Source organism: Paralichthys olivaceus, chromosome 10 (genome assembly GCF_024713975.1).
Source record: "Paralichthys olivaceus isolate ysfri-2021 chromosome 10, ASM2471397v2, whole genome shotgun sequence".
NCBI lineage: Eukaryota > Metazoa > Chordata > Actinopteri > Pleuronectiformes > Paralichthyidae > Paralichthys > Paralichthys olivaceus.
The window spans coordinates 21215673-21234794 of record NC_091102.1 but is presented as its reverse complement, the minus strand read 5'-3'; the positions used below and the strand labels follow the sequence as shown (position 1 = coordinate 21234794).

At 40.2% G+C, this 19122-nt stretch overlaps 1 protein-coding gene across 36 annotated transcripts in view; it reads right to left on the bottom strand.

Annotated features, from left to right (window-relative positions):
* clasp1a (cytoplasmic linker associated protein 1a) overlaps window positions 1–19122 on the bottom strand; it is a 74229-nt gene that overhangs the window by 49194 nt on the left and 5913 nt on the right. For all 36 annotated transcript variants that reach the window (XM_069533588.1, XM_069533584.1, XM_069533592.1 and 33 more), the window contains exon 3: window positions 224–302. In XM_069533588.1, the coding sequence (XP_069389689.1) occupies window positions 224–302 (79 nt within the window). The remainder of the gene's footprint in view (window positions 1–223; window positions 303–19122) is intronic.

Below are 19122 nucleotides of genomic sequence, written 5' to 3'. Positions count from 1 at the left end.
GTTTTCTTGCCACTGTAATGTGTTCTGTTTCTTTGTTTCAGGACCCGAATCACTGTGACTATGAAAGACAAAAAGGAACTATTGTTAAGGTGATAATTGAAGGTTGCATAAATATAAAGGCTTCATGAGGCCCTGATCAGAAACCTAAGAGAATAATGTGAAGGAGCAGATATGGTAGATAAAACACACATACCACAAATTCAGGAAAAAGAAAGAATCTTACCTGTTCCCACCTGGGCCTTGAATCGCTCCTGTAACCTTGTCACTAAGGCAGATAAGAGGTCCAAGCCAAGCAGAGCCACCTAGTGGACACACAATATAAAATTAATTGACATGTAAGTGTAATATTAAGATAACATTTATTCAAATGAAACAATAGAAATCTTAATAATTCCTGGATATAGTTGAAAATCAAAGGAATAATAGTTGCATTTAAAGGTGCATTCAAAGCTTAAAGGATTATGGGTAATATCAGTATTTTTAAGATTCTTTTGTTAAAGAATGGAATTTGCCATCTATAACCTTTACACAATCAATTATAACAAGCTTTAAAATAAATGCATTTTCACTGCTGCACCATCTCGTAAACCCTCTGCCCACACATTAATGTATAGAAGCAGTATCTTGCTCAATAAACGTCAGGTTCGTATAGCCCTCCTGACAACATAACAACCCTCACACCACCTGGACTTCAACGTTTCAATGTGCAATTTATTGAAACTCAGACAATGTTAGTGAAAATGAATTGGTTAATAAATAAGGCAGGATATATTTGCTGCTACTTGGTGGCATCCCAATATTACACAAGGGGACAAAGGCATATTGCTGCATAATCAATATTTTTTTATACCTCAGGTGACAAGTTGTATCAACATTCAAAGACAGCTGAACCTTTCTACTGAGGAGTCTACTGACATCTACTCATTGTGCATTTTTTTGCTGGTGCCCACTGGGTGAACAGGAGTGTTGAGGGCCTGGTCTGTTACAGTCCTAATCCTCAGATCAGTCCCTTTGTTCTCCAACTGGAGGGAATTACAGTAATTAGACTGATGACAGGGTCCAAACAGAGAGTGGCTGAGAGCTCTGAGAGGGATCAGTGCTTTTTTAACAATGGTGTAAACACGCAGGTCTCAGATCTACACTCTTGTTGGGTAAAGTCCATGTAGGTCTGTCTCAGCTTTCTGAGTTTGACAACTGGACGTGATCCCTCGTTTTCTTGTTCTCATTCTGAATCAGAGAGGTTGAGTCACAAAGGGGCTACGACAACAACTGAACCCTGTGGTTGAGGGTGAGTTCAGCAAAAGACAGAAAAAAATGCAACCCAGTCCAGTTTAGTATAGGGTCCTCTTCTTTGTAGACAGATGGCCAACTTCATTTTGCTGTCACCCACATTTGGATCACAAAAAGGCCACACACAGGACCCCCCCCCCCCCCCCTGTACAGCTCTGGATGGCGATGGCAAATCCAAGAGACATTTCCTAAATCCCAATTCCTAAATCCTCCTGCCCGACATGCTTGGGACTCATCTCTACTCCCCCTCCTGACTAGAATATGTTTGCTTGAGCACAACTCTGTCTGAGCAGATACTGACTATTAAATGGATCAATTCAACTTTACCCTTTCAAATATTAGTCAACTCTGTGGCCTATTTTGCAGTGAAACTGGTTTAACACATGGTATATGACAAATACAGGACAGTACACAAAAGGTTGCATGAAAAAACACAAAGATTTGTCCTATTCCTTACAGTCTCTTCTTAAGCATATTTGTGTTCTAGCACAGAAATCTACCAATCCAAAGTGTGAAGCTTTCCATGAGCAGACCTTTTAAAACCTGTGTAGCCTGGGAACTGGCTTCTTCAATGCAATTTTACTGTTTTCCAAACAAACCAGAAAAATTTGGGGAAAAGGGTAATGGTGTGACAGACTCATTTTTATGAGGAGCAGTTAATAAGTAGTATACAAGTTTGATAAGCTATGGGGAAACTGATGCAAACTCTTTCAAGCATCATATTTACAAGGTGCTAACAATGTTATAACACACTGATAACATGTCAACATGCTGTTGACATGTTGTTCACAAAAAGATTCTTTAAATTCTTTGGCCTTCCATAGTCAGGATTTTCATTTAAAGGCTACTGGGACAGAAAAAGGCTCATAAAATACAATCATGGAGGCAGCTGTAGTGGTGGATTGAAATGTTTATCAGACTGCACAGCAGTTTACAAAACTCCCAGACAGTCTCTGGAAAGTTATCATGACAGCAGCTATTTTCTTACATATTATCTTTCGCTGTGATAATGATGAACAAACACACGCTTGTTTTGGCAGCATGCCAGAATCATACAAATATGAAAGTGAAATAAGATCTGGTAAATGTTCAGAACTTGGACTAGTGGCTTATAATGTTTCCTACCCTTAAACATGGCCAATAACAATTAATAATCATTCCAATCATTGTCTCAGTGGCCAGCAGACAAATAAGCCCATATTCCAGTTCTGCATACAGCAACTATAGAAATCCAACATAAGCAAAAACATTCTGTTGTTTTACATTAAAAGAACTTGCGGAGGGAATTCTTATTCCAAATGTCCGTGACCAACCTCTGATAAAACAACATCACAAAATCACTTAAAAACATTGGTCTGTTGCTGACACCTGCTCTAAAACCAGCAGACCCCAGCCTCCATCTGCCTCTGACGTGAATAAGCCTTTAAATTAAATCAAGGACTTCTCCCTTGTTTCTTCCCTCACTACCAAGCCTGTCATCTCATTACCAGTGGAAACACTAGACACACACACACATGCACACACACACACACACACACACACACACAGAGAGACAGACTATTCAAGATGTACAAAGAGAAAGGCAAGCTCACACAGGAAAATATTACTATCAATGATTCCTTCTAAATGAAGAAAACACCTCAGTATGTTGTCCATTTTGTACAGGGAGTGGAGCTGCACATAGACGCACACAACACTCTCAATAAAAATGATGCTAGTTATAAGACAAAACTGTTTACATACATAAACTCAAATACAAATATCAAAATTTGCTGAACAATTCAAACTGCAAGACTCTGAAATGAGTCCATGAAACAGAAACACCAAAGCTGTAGTTCATTACAAAGTGCCTTATAATTATGCAGCAAACCTGGCTATTCATCCCTGCCCCTGTTACATAACAACAGGATTCTCAGACATTTCCATAAAACCAGGGCTTTGTCTGGACCAGGTTTATTGTCAAGTGCAACTCAAATTACACTAAGAGCTGTTCCGTCGCTCACAAGACAATATTTCAGTCTGCATTCTGTTTGTTGTTGTACTGAAGAAACAGGACCAAATAATCCTTTAGTCCTTACTCACAGGTGCTGACATCTGCAGGTATGGTTTTACTTAAAATTACTCATCTAGCCTGCAAAGTGACAGAAGGCGTGCACTTTTTCAAGGTGAATGTCTGCTGGCAGCATTTTTTCCAAGCCACTGAACAAGATGAGGCATGTCTGTTTGTGGTGATTGGCTACAATGCTAATAATTCAGGAATTGTCAGGGAAATGATAGAATGGCAAATGGTTTATGTACATACAGCTTAAACTAGAAAGGTCAATAGAAACCCTCACTATGCCAGAGCCAACAATAACACACATCTGTCTGACTCTAATGAGAGGGAAGTAAAACTAGTCTGATAATGTGAACAAGCTGAAAACATTCATAGATTTCAACACCATATCCAGAAATGTAGCAGTATTAAGGAGAGTGAAATATCCTGGATCCACACGACAATGTAATGGGTTCTCCTTCATGGCCCCATCCACAACCAAGTTTGGTGCAAATCCAATCAGTACTTTCTGCATCTGACAAATCGACAACTATACAAGACACGACACACTGATGGTCATAACATAATGTCCTTGGTAGAGGTAATTTGAGAGCCTGTGTGCTAATAATATCTCTGCCTTGTTAAATGGATTGACATGCTGGGAGATAAAGCACAAACAGTGGAAAGGATTCATGAATCCAATAAATATCACTGACTTGTGACTTCCTGGAAAGTACTGAACCATAATTTATGAAATTTGTTTCACTGGTGCTTTTCATGCAAAACACACATGAAAATGTCCACTGTGTTAAGAACCTCACTTTTACCTCACTCTCCCCAGCCTCCATCCTCTTGTCCCACCAACATCTGCCACAATCAGAAGCAGTGCATGTCCACTAGTAAGTGTACGTTTTCATTAGTGTTTAACAGCAAACACGGACTGAGGGGCTTTGGCGTGCAACAACAATTACTGAAACCCTCATACATGAGTGTTTTTACAGAGGTAGAGATTATGTATCGTAATTTCAGACCTAACCTGTTTGGTTGGGTTAAAACAAACTTGAATTTAATTTGCCGGGATGATTAATTTTGGGTGGTGTTAAAGCTGCCAATTTAAAGTTGGTGCACACACCAAACAGAGGGAAAGTGAAAAGGTTTCAAGTGTTTCAAAGCAGAGAATACTGCTAATTCTTTTACAATTTTATAAACCAACCAACTTAATTATTTTCTTATAGAGAATGATGTTTGGAGAAGAAATGCCTCCAGAAGTGAAGTCTAATGTAACCTTGAACAGATACGTTTTCCTACAGCGTTTCATGTAATGCCTCAAAAGTAGATGTTCATACCTCATGATTTTTTTAACCAAATGTAAATTGTGTAATGATACGAAAAAATCAATCAGTGCAGTGAAATTTCTCTAGCAATGCTATTATTCCATAGATGAACATTGCGTAAGCACAGCCTTATACAGAAAGGGCTGGGCACCTCCAAACAATTTCTAACATGCACTAGACCCCCTAACAGTAATGGGATGAGTTATTACAATGTTATGCCAAGAAAGACAGCAGCAGCAGTGTTATCATATTCCTGAGGTGCGATTAGCCAGCAGTGACCACACAGTGACTCAGCTTTATTCAGCAGAGCTCAGGCAGAGCCCTGGCTTGCAACGCAATGATGGAATGTACAGCAAACCCTCGTTATGGAAAAGACCCAACAGCACAAACACACAGTACACAGAGACAGATACAGGGATGAATATAGCACCAGCTGAGAGACACACACACCAGCACGTCTTTTACAGTTCACTTCCTCCAGAGACGATGCTGCAGTGAAAACAGGAATATTATCCTCCAGACATAATGCAACTGATACTAATATCTCCCTCTCTCTCCCCCTCCCCTTCTTCCTTCCATTCATGTTCAGATACATTTCATTTGTGTATTCTTAAGCTTCATTAGCATGAATGTTAGGGCATCACTGAATAGCTACATGATAATGGGGAGTTTCGAGTTTCAAGTTACATTAGACCAGTTAGTCCAGTTAAAAAATTCTAGCAATTGTTGTGGCTCTGTATGGCTGTGAACAACTGTCACTTCTCCTCAAAGCCTTTTCTCTTGAAAACCATGATTTTTAAAAGGCTATCTGAAAAGCACTGATAAGTGTGTGTCCATAGCGTATCCACAGCTCCGGATAATGCATCATTCCGTCAAATCAAAAAAGAAAGAGCTGCACATTGGTTTTGTTTTGTTGACAACATGTTACCACCTGTTTTGTATGATAGACAAGCATCGCTCTTTTGCTTTTTATTATTATTTGTTTGACATTGTTTATTCACCATCAACAAAAGCCAGAGAATGCTTGACCTCATGCTTAGCATGGATAAGCCATTTGTGCCCACTCAGTTTGACAGCCATAGATCAAGAAGTTGTGATTGATAACTCTGACAAGCTTAAGACATGTATGGTGATAAATAATCGTCAGCAGCATTGAGTGTCTGGCCAATCTGCTCCCACATATGGGCTTTTCTGCCTTTGTTCTGATCATTTCTGTCAGGCATATCATACAGGTTGGGACACATCGAACAACACAACAAGCAATGTGATTGGTTGCTTGAAAAGGAGCTACAGTGATGATACCGGTCTTTCTGAACAGATTTTCAAATAGAAGAACTTGCTGCGGTCAAAAAACAAGTGAGAGTGGAGAGCTCTTAAAGAAGAGCACTGGCTTTCTCACACATAGCCTAGAAAAATGAAAACAACATGGACACATCCCCTAAGATAGCAAGATGTATATGTATATGCATAGTTAAGGTTCTCCAGGTCATGTTTATTCAAGCCGGGCTGAATCAATGGCAACTGGACTTGAAACACTGCTCCTTGCATTCATGACTAGTTTACCTGATCACATGTAGAGCTGCACAGAGCAGTGGTTTGGGGGTTTAGGGATTTATTAGTGCTCCTGAATGTTGTAATGATAGTTGTTCTAGTCACCTGAGGCCAAGTTTAAAAAACAGTAGTTGGAGTTTCAGCCATGAGGCCAATCACTGTTTCATCAATCACTAATCATTTTTAAAAGTTCCTGGGTAGAGTCAAAGGACAGAATCAGACAAGTTTGCTGTCCTCAAAGAAGTGGAGGAATGGATACACTACTAAGGCTACATCCACACTAATACACTGAGGTTAGCAGGTATCAGTTTTGCTACCTAACATCTATACAATATCAGAGTTTAAGCCACCAGAAATAAAAGACCGGAAGCACTCATGTCCCAATTTTAGTTTGACAGGAGATAGAAGTCTCTACTTTTCTCAATGAATTGGACAACAGGGATCACACTGAACAAGTTAGGTCATCTTAATCATGTTGCAAAAAGAGTTGGAAGGTGAGAATTTAAGTAATAGCCATCATATAACTATGTCAGTATAAACCTTTTCAAATTAATTCCTTCAGAGAATTTGTTTAAATTTTACAAGCTTGCAAGATTTTGGAATAACACAGGAGAAAAGCTCAGTTTCTTCCCTAAAGTAGACAGACTCACTAGAAGTACCAAAAATAGCCACAGATTTGGATGGCAGTTGATATTACATTGGCAACCTCTGCACATTTTTTGAGTGCTTGCTGAGGAACACCGATAAGTACCAGAGAGACAAAATATGATACAGACAGAATGAGAGATATTTCACTTTCAACCATGATGGGAAAAGTTAACTTGGGGGAGGCTTAAAATCTCAAACAGGTAGAAAACACACAATATACACTCAGGTGGATATATTCAAATACATGGAAACACGTCCCCATGAAGGTCACAGTTATTCAAGTCATGACAGCAACTTGCAACAGTCTGCATTGATGTAGCTGACCACAGTCCACATATACAGTATATGGGAAGAGAAGCCCTGAATGTAAACAAAAAGGCAGTGCTTTGAAAATGTTCAAGACTCCAGCTGTGTCCTGGAGGTAGAGATGTGGTCTACCACGGGACAGCCAGTGACGTGAGCTGAGGTGCTCATGAGTCCCATTTGCCACAGGCATATAACTAAAAACAGCACCAGCAAACCCAGCAGTGACCACCAGAGAAAAAACTGTGATAAACACAAGATACTGTGTCCTTTCAGTGAAAGGTGACAGGTCAGCAATTAAAAGGTTGTTTATAAATGTTGCATTAAGCCTCTTGTGCCCTTCGGTGTGTTTTCAAGAGCACAGTACAAACTAACAAGTCACTGGGTGGACAGAGCGCCTGGGCCGCAGAGGACACTGTAACCATCACTTTCTCTCACACTTGTACACACATACACTCTTTTCACCTGGTGTTAACATGTGTCCTGAGAGATCGAGATCGAATCACCAGTTCACAGTGTTGAGTTTGTCAGCTCACACCTGGCATTGTCTCCTGGGACCGTTTGTTATCAGATCTCACGTCACTGCTCTTCATACAAAAACAAAACATTTCTGTTCAAGATGTTTTTACAGATACAGATGTGACTGTTGTCAATGTGTGTGTGTTGGCTCAAGTGAGAGAGCAAGAGGGACTCTCTCAGGAGGGGCTAGGAGTGAATCAATGAGCTGCCAGAAGCTCTACCATGATGACAGATTTGATCAATTTAAGTTAAGTATCAACTAATATGTGGTGGTCAGTGGTGATATTGTGGTGGTGGCCACAAACAAATCAGTGTATGGTCAATGAGAAGTGTAAAAATGTGATTGATTGTGAAAGAGCTACTGTTCAGAGCACATCAGCCTAGTAGGCGATCCTTAATATGAATCCCAGGACGCATTTGTGTACATGATCATATCTTGAGAAGTATTGAGGTCACATTAAGCTGTGGTTGTGCTTGACGGATTAGTCATTGCGTGTGCCAACTGTGATGACTTTCTCTTTAATACTTGCACTTGAGACTGTGTGCAGACTTCTCAGGTGTCGCAGCTGTGAAAAATACAACAGCGCCGGAAATACGCAAAGAAGTTGAAACACAAACAGAACAGTTATGGCAGCGCAAGGACAGGAACGGTGTGTGTAATCCAGGCTTTAGGGTGTGTACAACTCAACTAGTTCACTTTTACAGATATTAAAACCAGGTCTGAACATTGTCATACACGCACTTTAAAAGCTGTATCTGAATCCATCTGTTTCATGTATAATATTATTCAACCAGCAGTATAACAAGGACCTTTAAAACGAAAGGATTCGAAAGTAAACCTCTTGCTAAGCTGAATTCAAATTTAGTTGCTGTTTGTTTGAACTGAGGGGCAGTATCTGAGTGTCATACATGTACTGCCATAGCACCTGCCACAAGCATAGAGGAGGACATCACTCTGTCGGTGGACAACAGTCGAAATGAAAGTGTCAGCAAACAAACAGGGTAACCAAAAAGAAGTGGACATGGAGGCAGAGAGCTGACTCAGGGGGTCATGGTGACGCTGCTCATGCACAATAACAAATGAGTGGAGTAGTTTTGTTGTGGCTGGTAAAGGCCAGAGAGAAGTAAGACACATGTCCAACAGCATGAATGAGTGTCTGTTAACATAACAAATCATCAAAACAATGTCGATGTCAAAATGGAGCAGAAAGTGTTCAGGCTCCTTAATTTTATTTACGTTTCAAATCTTTAAAATTAATTTCCCCTCCCCTTCCCCTAACTTGTTCAAATGGCAACTGGAAGCCGCTTGTTTGTCACACTCACAATTAATGAATCCTTACAATATAATAAACAAAGAAAATCCCCACCAACATAAATGAGGTTCATCCCTGGCTCTTACCGTATCCTTCCACAAGTTTTATAGTTTTCCACTTCTTACAATTTTGGGGTAATCCATTTTTTGTGTAATGCTTCTAACTAATAGACACAAATAACACAGATAACACAGATAAACATAGTCCTTATTAGAAGAAAGTATTGTGACAGTGCTGTGGCAACTTGCAGGAGTCATGTGGTCAGTTTCAAGTGGATAACCTGAGGGGCAGCTTGGAGAACAGGCACTACCTTTGAGGAGGACATTCGTGTTTTGATGGCTTGCAGTTCAGAAATTGTGGCAACCATTGTACATTGAAAAAAACTCAAGTTATCCCTCACATGTGGCTCTCTCTGAGGTTTCTACCCCCCCCCCCGTTAATAGGGTTTTTTTTGGTAGTTTTTCCTAACGCTTGTTGAGAGTTAAGGACAGAGGACGTCACACTATACAAATACATTTGCCTGATTGATTGACTTGTGAGAAGGTTGCTGATATGGGGACAATCTGACACACTATTTGTGCCGAGTGTTGCTTGTCAGTGAGATTATGATATCCCGCTCTAACATCAGCAGTTAATCAGCGAATGCTACAGGATCAAGGCGGCATTCAGCACGGCTTGTGTTATTACACCCGGACAGCATTTCCTACAGCTCAGTGAGTTAGGAACAAGAAGCAGTTTTGCAGTTGTAAGATGATCCAATATCTAATAACTATTAATGTCTAATAATTACACAGAAGCAACTTGTGAATGATTTCATTGCATTACTTTACCTTTGTATAATTGAGATTAATTATTGTATTACTGTCAACTACTTGGTGAAATATTAGCAACAGACAAAGATGAATCCTAATTTCACTATCTCGATTTTAGTATGAATCACAATTTAGAATTAAGCAATCTCTGTGAACTTCTAGCCACTGTGACAGCTAAGCTATTTTATGTGTGACATGGCATTTCAATGCTATAATGAACTTACTGTCCTCTGTGATGCTGCATAAAACAGTGGTCTTTCATCTGCCTCTGGCACATTTCACAGGATGTTCCTGTATTGTACAATTCACTCTGTTGGCCCTGACACAGCAAACTTCCACAGCAATCACTTCAGACCATGACAGAGCACATTAGCTGTAGAATCCACTCCATAGCTTCCTTCCTGGGCTCTGCTGATTCAGCAGAACAAATGGCCAAACTGATAACATGATGCGGGTGTTTATGCTCCACTCAGCTGACATGGATGCAAGATGATCAAAGAAAAACTGCCTGGATGAAAAACCCCTCAGAATGTAACTCCACAAAGTATAATCCCAGGATTATGGGGTTGTTGTCTCATATAAGGGCCTGAAGGTGAATACATATAGATCTTCCTGGCTGCTTGAGCCAAATTGTATGTGGCAACATTAGGGCCATGTTCAGACTGACAATTGTGTATCATTTCAATGGCATTTTAACATTAAATAAATTAACACATTCCTTCTAACTTTGTAAATTTAACATATTTCTTCTTTTAAGGGATTATCAATGAATGATAAAACAGCTGCTGATGTGATAGGTCTGTGATAACCTCATGACTTCTGAAAAGATCTCAAATGCATGGCTATTATACCCAGAAAGCGTTTATGGACCATATGTCATTGTCTCACTGACCAGTCTATGAACTGCCTTTATCAGAAAAGACTGATTTCTGATTCTGCCAGCAGCAGATGACAGAGAAGTAGTCATTGTTGCATTGAAGAGCTGACAGTCAACCTAATTGCTCAGGGAGGGGACAAGCAAGAGTCACTTTCTGCCACGGCAGGACTGACTGGATGCTGCACCACTCATGATGTCATCCAGTGTGCTTAAGGAGAGGCTGCGGTTATCTGCCATAAAGCAGCGTGTCTGGTTACAACAGTGGAGGAAAGGAAGCTGCAGTGACAACATCAAAGTCTCGGTTCACTGACAGGTTGCTGAAACATCACATCAAGCATGGAATGAGAGGGAGGCCTTCTGGGGCACTGGGATAAAGAAATAACTACGGGCTAGAGGAAATGTTCTCATATCGTAATTTACAACAGTGGCTGTTGGGAGGGATTCTAGTTTGAATCTATTCATAAACACATGTTTGGCCAACAAAGCGTCTGATGTACTTTGCCTCGTGATCCACCAGAAGGAGCTCACTATTAGCTTGACCTATTGCATGCACTCTTGGTCGGTCACTAAAGTAAGCCAGTAGTGATGTCACAAGAACCGATACTCGATGCCAAAATTCTAAAAACCTCACGGTACTCTTTTTTTTTTTTTACAGTACCCTCTGTGCCAAACAATATCAACTCGCAGCTGTAGGTTTGCACTACTCTATTCTGCACTGCTGCATACTATGTTGTACTATGTACTTTGTTTTGAGCACTTAATATGTTGCACACTTATATGTTCTGTCTACTTATGTTTACAACAGAGATCAGAGAGAAATGGCATTTCAATCCCTATGTTCTGTACATATGACTGAATTGACAATAAAGTTGACTAAATAACAAACAAAAAGATAAAGCCGCCTATTATAAGTGTTTATGACATGAGTGCCATTAAAAGCCATGCTAAGTAGCCAACTAAGGACTCTCTTATAGGCTTGTTTTTGAGGCCAACAGGTTTAATTTTAAGATGTTTTCTGTTGCAGGGGCTGTCTGTCTGACTGTATAACTCCTTTTAGGGGATTAACAATGTAGACAGAATGACATTGCGCTCAAAACAGTGAAAGAGCTGAGGGGTAAGAGAGTTCAAACGAAAACCAAGTGATGGAGAGAGGGAGTCTGTGTATTTATGGTGTTTGGAGGATCAGGCTTTTCAGTCTGTCTGGAAATGTACACTGATCACTGAACAACGTGCAGGAGATATAAGACTGACATGTAGATAAAATGCCTTCGCACACAGAGAGGGGTACATTAATGTTACAATGTTTTAAAAAATAGAGGTCATCTGATATAAAAAAATAATGCACAATCAGGGTTAGTGTTCTGACTAGAATAAAACACAAACACACTCTCAGATGCTCAGCTGATTAACCCCTGCAGGTTTTATTTTAGTCAGGCACATACTGTACACCCAAACACACACAAACACAGCTCAGACAAGTTTGAAAAGGCCTCTTCTCTCACATCGGTGTTAGCATCCTCCGTCAAGAAGAAGTTTGTCCAACTTAGGACATGGATAATATGACAAAGTGAGTTGATGTACGTCATCAGGGGGGCGATGCATAAACAGGCATGCTAACTTTTATACAATGTAATAATGCAATGTAATATAATGCAGTAGGACGTAATCATCCTAAAAAACTATTTGATATATGCTTGAGATCGATGTCATAGTCTAAAGGAAGCAGAGATACCTGGAATGCATTTTTTTAAATGTGCATGACGTCATTTTCTGGAAGGTCTTGCCTGTGATATTCACACCCATCTACTTATACCCATAATGCCTTGCTTTTCAGCTCAGAAACAGAAACAAACTAACCTCTGTCATTTGTGTACTTTCTAACAATCATTCCCTTCATGAAGATTTTATTGCTTTAATCCTAAATTACATGAGAACAGAACAGTCTCATAGTGTCCTGAACACTTTATTATTCTTATTTGGAGTTCTGTCAGCATTTTTCACTTTAGTCATTCTGATTTCATGGAGCTAAATCCAGGCCCAATGTGCTTTAACTTTTATAATCACTTCTTTGATGCAGAGTTTAATTAAGTCAACTTCACTTTTACAAAGTATTACTTTGACAAAGCATAACATTCCTTTGTCTGCTGACTTTTTCACTGTTCTAAAATTTTATTTCTAATAAATTTACTTTGTCTTTTTTATAGTTTATTTTAACAGATCAAAACAAGCGACTCTTCTCTTCTGATTTAAATGCCAGATTAAAGTAAAAAGGTATAGTGTGACGATATACAAAAACTTATACATGTATACATATTTTTTTTGTGTGTGTTATATACCAAAGAGCACACAGAAGTATAACCATATAGATATACATTCACTACAGCAGCTCCCTCAGACAGTCAAGCTCATTAACTACCAACCCAGTGCTGCTAAATTCAGTTTACATCCAGATGATTTAGGGAGACACGCATCTCTCTCAGCTCACCCACAATGAGGATTTACCAACAAATTAGAAAAGGATAGCTGTAAAAAAACAGATGAAATGCATCTAATGACAGGCAGAGACCTGATCTAATGTGCATTGAGTCATACAGGGAAATGCTGGCTTAAGTGAGGAAAAGGGCTGCAGTTGAGCAGATTAAATAAAAGCAGATTACAGGGTCAGTGCTGCAAAGTGTCCCATCATTGGACAGAATTTTACTGACAGTGGTGGGAGGGGAGATCAGCTAAACGAGGGGATTTACTGTTGCTGGTTGGTGTCAATGATGTTGGCAGTGTTGGCACACAAAGGACTCCTCTTTTACAGAATGCTATCACTAATAACCACTAATAATATGCTTCAGAACAGAAAGTACATTCAGCGAGAGTGGAAACACAAGGAGTAGCTACAAAGACAGACACACAGTATGAACATGTAAAAAAATGAACAAGAAGGAGCAAAGACAGAAAAGCGGAAAAAGCCTGTTGGGTGCACGGCTCTTTAACACTGGTTCTCCAAGCATCAGGTCCATGACTACACACTTTCTGCACTCCTCTATGCTGTGTCGTTTACATCATGGCACAGCCCAGTAGCCAGGCCTGCTCAACTCACCAGCACAATCTCAACAGCTCTATATTTTGCACCCATGGAAGTGTAGTTGCACACACTCAGATCACGATTAAAGGAGATCTGAGCTAATGAAGTTTGTACTATTAGGGGGGATTCTTTAATTTTGACTGGTTATATCTCCCTTTATATTCACCACAGAGATTTACAGCTCTTCTTTGGCTCCATATTTATGTGAACAATATATTATCCCCAAAATAACAGCATTATGTGTGATTATAAGAATGAAAGTTGTAATAAATAAATATTTTTAAACAGGTCTATTTGGTAAATCTTAACATATCTATGAGGGTCCAGGGTTAAAGTGACGATTTGATAAGGAATGACCAACAGTCAGGTTCACTACACATCACACAGCTAACTAGCTGCTGCTATAAATGGAGGAGTCTCTGTGTCTCTGTCTGTCTGTCTGTCTGTCTCTTTTAAATTTCTCCACACACTAATGCGATCAGCTTCAAACTTGACTGAGGTTTTTCCTGCTTAGAGAATTGAGACGTATCCCATCCGTCAAGTTTTGTGCCACCTTCGCCTCCCAATAAAATTCTAGTACTTGTTTTCCCACAAAAAAAAACCTCACAATATTAGAAAAACTGTAACACGTTGATTATTTACTTTGTTGTGTTTCAATGAATACACTGTCCTGAGGGCTCAGTACCACAACTGCCTAATATTTTGGCCAGGAAAACCCATGCCGATGAACGTGTTGCTGAGGACCGGAGGAAGCGAAGTGAAGAAGAGTCTCTGAAGTTTTATAGATAAGCTAAGAATATGACATTTACTGTGCCGTTTACTCTCAGTAGACTATAAATCTGAGAGCACAGCTCATAAACCATGCACATGGATTTTCTGAACCCAGACCCTACAAATTTATACATGGATATTTTTTTCCTGGTAGGCTATAGCAGAGTGTTGTGTGTTACAGCTTTTTCTGTAAGCTCTGCACAAATCTCTATGCTGCCCTACCAGGGTTCACAAAGTCAACAAGGTTTAGGATTAACATTTAACGTGGGACCATGCCAAGGATCCAAAGTTCCACTTCAGGCTGCAATATCCACAGGAGGTGGACCTTGAGGTTTATCTTGTGTTCAAGCATGGTCAGTGCAAATGAGCTGACACTGTAACTGATAATGTATGTAAAGTGTCACATACAAGGTATCATCCAACTCTGACACACCATCAGTTAGCCTTGAAGTGGAGGAAAAATCCAGTTTACAGTGAATCACAGTAGGTGGGTTTTGTATACACAAGTGTAAGCATGTTTGTGTATACACATAACCTCATCTGCTCAAGGTTGATTAGCACAAAGATAACTTGGGCCAAAGGTTACAGAGGCTCCTTTCTTGTTTTGCCACCATCAGTATAACTGTCTGAAGACATTGCACCCCCCACAATGTCTTAATGCAACAGGTAAAAGAGAAATGCTACTAATCACGTGGAGAATATAAACACAAACCGAGAACCCATGACCTCAGCAGGGTCCCCTTCTGTTCCAACTAGTCTTTGGTCAGTGTGGGCAGTGGATCTGAGGAGACCTAAAATCATTACAGCGTTTGTGTTATAGGCCACATGAAGAGTGTGACCTGTGAAGTGCAGGACAATAATGACATGCGTTGATGCTTGGATTGTGGCTGCTCATTACTTGGTGGTGTATCATATCATTGTTTCTGCCATCCCTGAATGTTCAGAACATTTCAACACATCTGACCCAGACCTTCTCCTGCTGCATTCTTCATATGAGAAAGGCAAACTCCAGAAAATGTCTGAATAGACTTTTTCCAGAAAGCATGTCTGAAAAAAGCTTTATAGCCACATTTCTCCTGCGGCTAACAAATGGAAGCACTGGAAATGTTGCCAGAGGGAAATGGCTCTCTTGCCCTAACAGGCCACATTATTTGCTGAACAATATCCTGTGGAGACATTCGATTCCTCTGCAGGGCAACAGAAACGGCCTTTTAAGAACACAACTTCAAAGTGGTGTCATTCAGCTGCACCCTCAAGCATTCAGCTGCCTCAGTGTTGGGGCACATTACGTCTACTCGTCTGTCTGGTCTTTGATGATGTAAGCTGGTCAGTCCTCCCTCCGGCCACACACGACATCTACATCCTGACATAGACAAAACGCTATGACTTTTCTGTCCATGCTCTCTTTTTTGTTGTTGTTGTTTCCCACCAAAAGCCACTTACTGCAGTGTGCCACTATGATTTAGTTTCAAGAGCCTGAAAGTAGATCACATGTCCGGCTGCAGCCAATGTCAGAATCAAAAACACATCACATCTTCGGATAAACCGTTTTTTTATTTCTACCAAAAACTATTTGTTTTCAATTATATTGTTTGCCAGAGAAAAGCAGGAGGTCCTCTCATCTGATAGCAGGAATCAGGACACTTAGTATTGTTTCACAGTTTTTGTTTGAAATATGACTGAAACAATTCTTCTATCATACCATTACATGTCATTTAGCTGACGCTTTAATCCAAAGTGACATACAATTACAATTTATAATTGTATAACTATAAGGGGCCATTTTTGGGGTTCAGCATCTTGCCCAGGAAAACTTCGGCATGGGCTGGGATTTGAAATATTTTTAAATTGATCAAATCATCTGTTTATTGCCAAACCAGTTCACCTCTAATCACATGAAACTCTGCATGTGCTACAATTAAACTACTGTAAATGGATCATGATGAAGATTTCCTTTGTTGTTAGTCCTACACTGTGGATAAAATATTTAGTGTTTGATTTTTTATTAATTTACAAGCATCTAAAAGCATGTCATACGGGTTATTGCATGTACACTGATGTAGTTGCAAATTAAATCTGCAACACAATAAAAGGGCAAAAAGTCTGAATACTCTTTAAGTGGACTGTACATCAGTACTGATAATGTGAATGTCTCCCCTCTAGTGTGCTCAGGCCACACAGCACAGACTTGGCTGAACAACATTATAGGTGGCACCAGGTTGTCTGAGCCATCACTTCAATGCTCCGGTCCTGCCAGCCTGAATCGATTCAGATATTAAACCAGCTCGGCTCCGTGGCTCGCCTCTGCAGAGGTAGAGAGGAAAATGATGGTGGGAGGAGGTGACATGATGAATGGTTACTGACAGGAGCCTAGCTAGGCTCCAAGAGGTAGAGGGGTGGGAAAAAAGAGGCATGAGATGAGGACAGAAATGCTAATTTGTTTGTTTACGGCTGTTTTGTGGCCCTGTAGCATTGTGAGTCAAATATGGTACTAAATCTGCCCACGCTGATTCCCAATGGGGGCTACTGTGTTCAACAGGAATGTGTTTGAGTGAACATATCCATCAAATATATAGCTGTTTTAAGACTGGAGGATGTCCAGAGAATTGAGTCCAGACCTTTTCCAGAGGTTGCCTTTCACACATGACCAACGCAGCAGGAGATCCTCCACTAAAACATGTTTACTATAACACAGAAGCTTTCAACGTACTGAAAACTGAGAAGTTCTCTCACACCGCTGTCTTGACAAATTAGCTTGTTCACCCAGGAGTCATGTTTCGGAGGCGGAGCAGATAGAAACAGTCTGCTGCAGAGTCACATGACCAGGAAGTAAATGCAGATTGTATCCATTCCCATTGCAGACGAAAGCCAGATGTTAGTGCGTGTTAGTGGGTTTTTTGACCAGTGGAAAAGGGGCTTCAGAGATGCTCCCTTTTTGTTTAACGGGCTTTATTTCTTTATTTGCATGACTAGCATTCCAGGGTTTGTGATGGGATTGTTAAATCTACCATCTCTGCTGTTGGCATGGTGAATTAAGTTTAAGTTAGAGTTGTGCCTCCTGTATTAGGCTCAGATATCTGCATTAAACAGCATCAAATGGGATCAAATGTAACTGATAAACAAAAAGACATGTGACCCAGGCTTGTGTTGATTGTGATTACACACAAGGGCTCATGGGATACTGCACCAGTGTGAATCCTGAGGTGGGTGTGGTCTCTGCATGACATAGCACAGGATGAACCACAGGTTATGCAGAAGCCAGGGAACACTTCACAGGTAAGGCAGGCCTGTGCAAACAGGATAAGCAGGAAAACAAAAACACAACTTTATCTGGAAACTGCAACTGTGTAAAAAAAACCTCATAGAGAATTCAGGTTGTTTCTGACAAACACGCCACACCTCGATCAGTCTCACTTCCTTAACAGCACCATGCCTCCATAATGAGCCAATCACTAGACATACACAGATTTGTTTTGAGTTTATTTAGCAGCTGAAACCGCATGTGGGTGGTGGCTGTTAGCTTGACACACCCTGAGATGGACGGGACACAGAGAAGAAGAGATCACTGCTAGAAAATGACAACTGCACCAAGAGTTATCCATCGACTGTGCACATGACTCATTCCATCTTAAATTGTATGTACATGAATCATTAAAGTGCTCGATTTAGAACCAATCAAAATAGCCTTGCAGTGCAATCCTTGATCCACACTTTCTGCTACTTTCAAGACACCAGTGGTCCCATCACACACAAGACACGTGGGTTCATCATAGTTCTCCAATCAATATGGATATTATAGAAGAATCCAAGAAATGGTGAAGATGTATCACCGGACAATTCTTCTTCATCATTTTTGTGCGATTTTTTACCTGGCTGATTACTTGGATGTAAGTTGTTTCTGAAAACAATTAATTTATTTGTGTTTAAATCCTCTTCCAATCCTGATAGCCATCAATAAATAAAGTTGTCTGAAAAAAAAACAAGTGTATGTGCCCCTTCTCTCACTGCACATGACTGGAGTAATCAGCTGCTGAAGCAGTGACAATCGAAGATGATAACGAAGTTAGCGAGCGAATCACAGAAAAGTCAGCTTGTCTCCAAGTGCTAAAAAACAGGTCAACTGGACTTGTTGGAGTTTTTTTAAGAGATTTTAATGACTGCTGGTAGTCCCAGGTATTTAAATTGAGAACTGAGAATCTCCACAGACATCTAGCAGTTGTCAATCAGTGTGCGTTCATAGGTTATGAGGGTGTAGCTTTGACGCCAGGGCTGATGGGAGGAGGTAGGATGTATCAGTTGCATTGCAAGTGAAACCTGCTCTCGCTAACTTTTCCCAGATTACCAACCCTTGCTTTAATTGTGTAAGAATTCAGTTTGGAATTCTGCCATATAAAAGATACAATTTTACAGTGTCATCTTTGATATTAGATTACACCATAAGTGCATGAGATTTCCTTATACTATGGGAAAACACAGAGATACATATTGTACAGTTTAAGTAATTATTTGAACTTCACAATTGTTTGATCCTGAAACTTTCAGAAGCGTTTTGACAATGTGCAAACTCAAACTGCCCTCTCTCTGCACTCTATG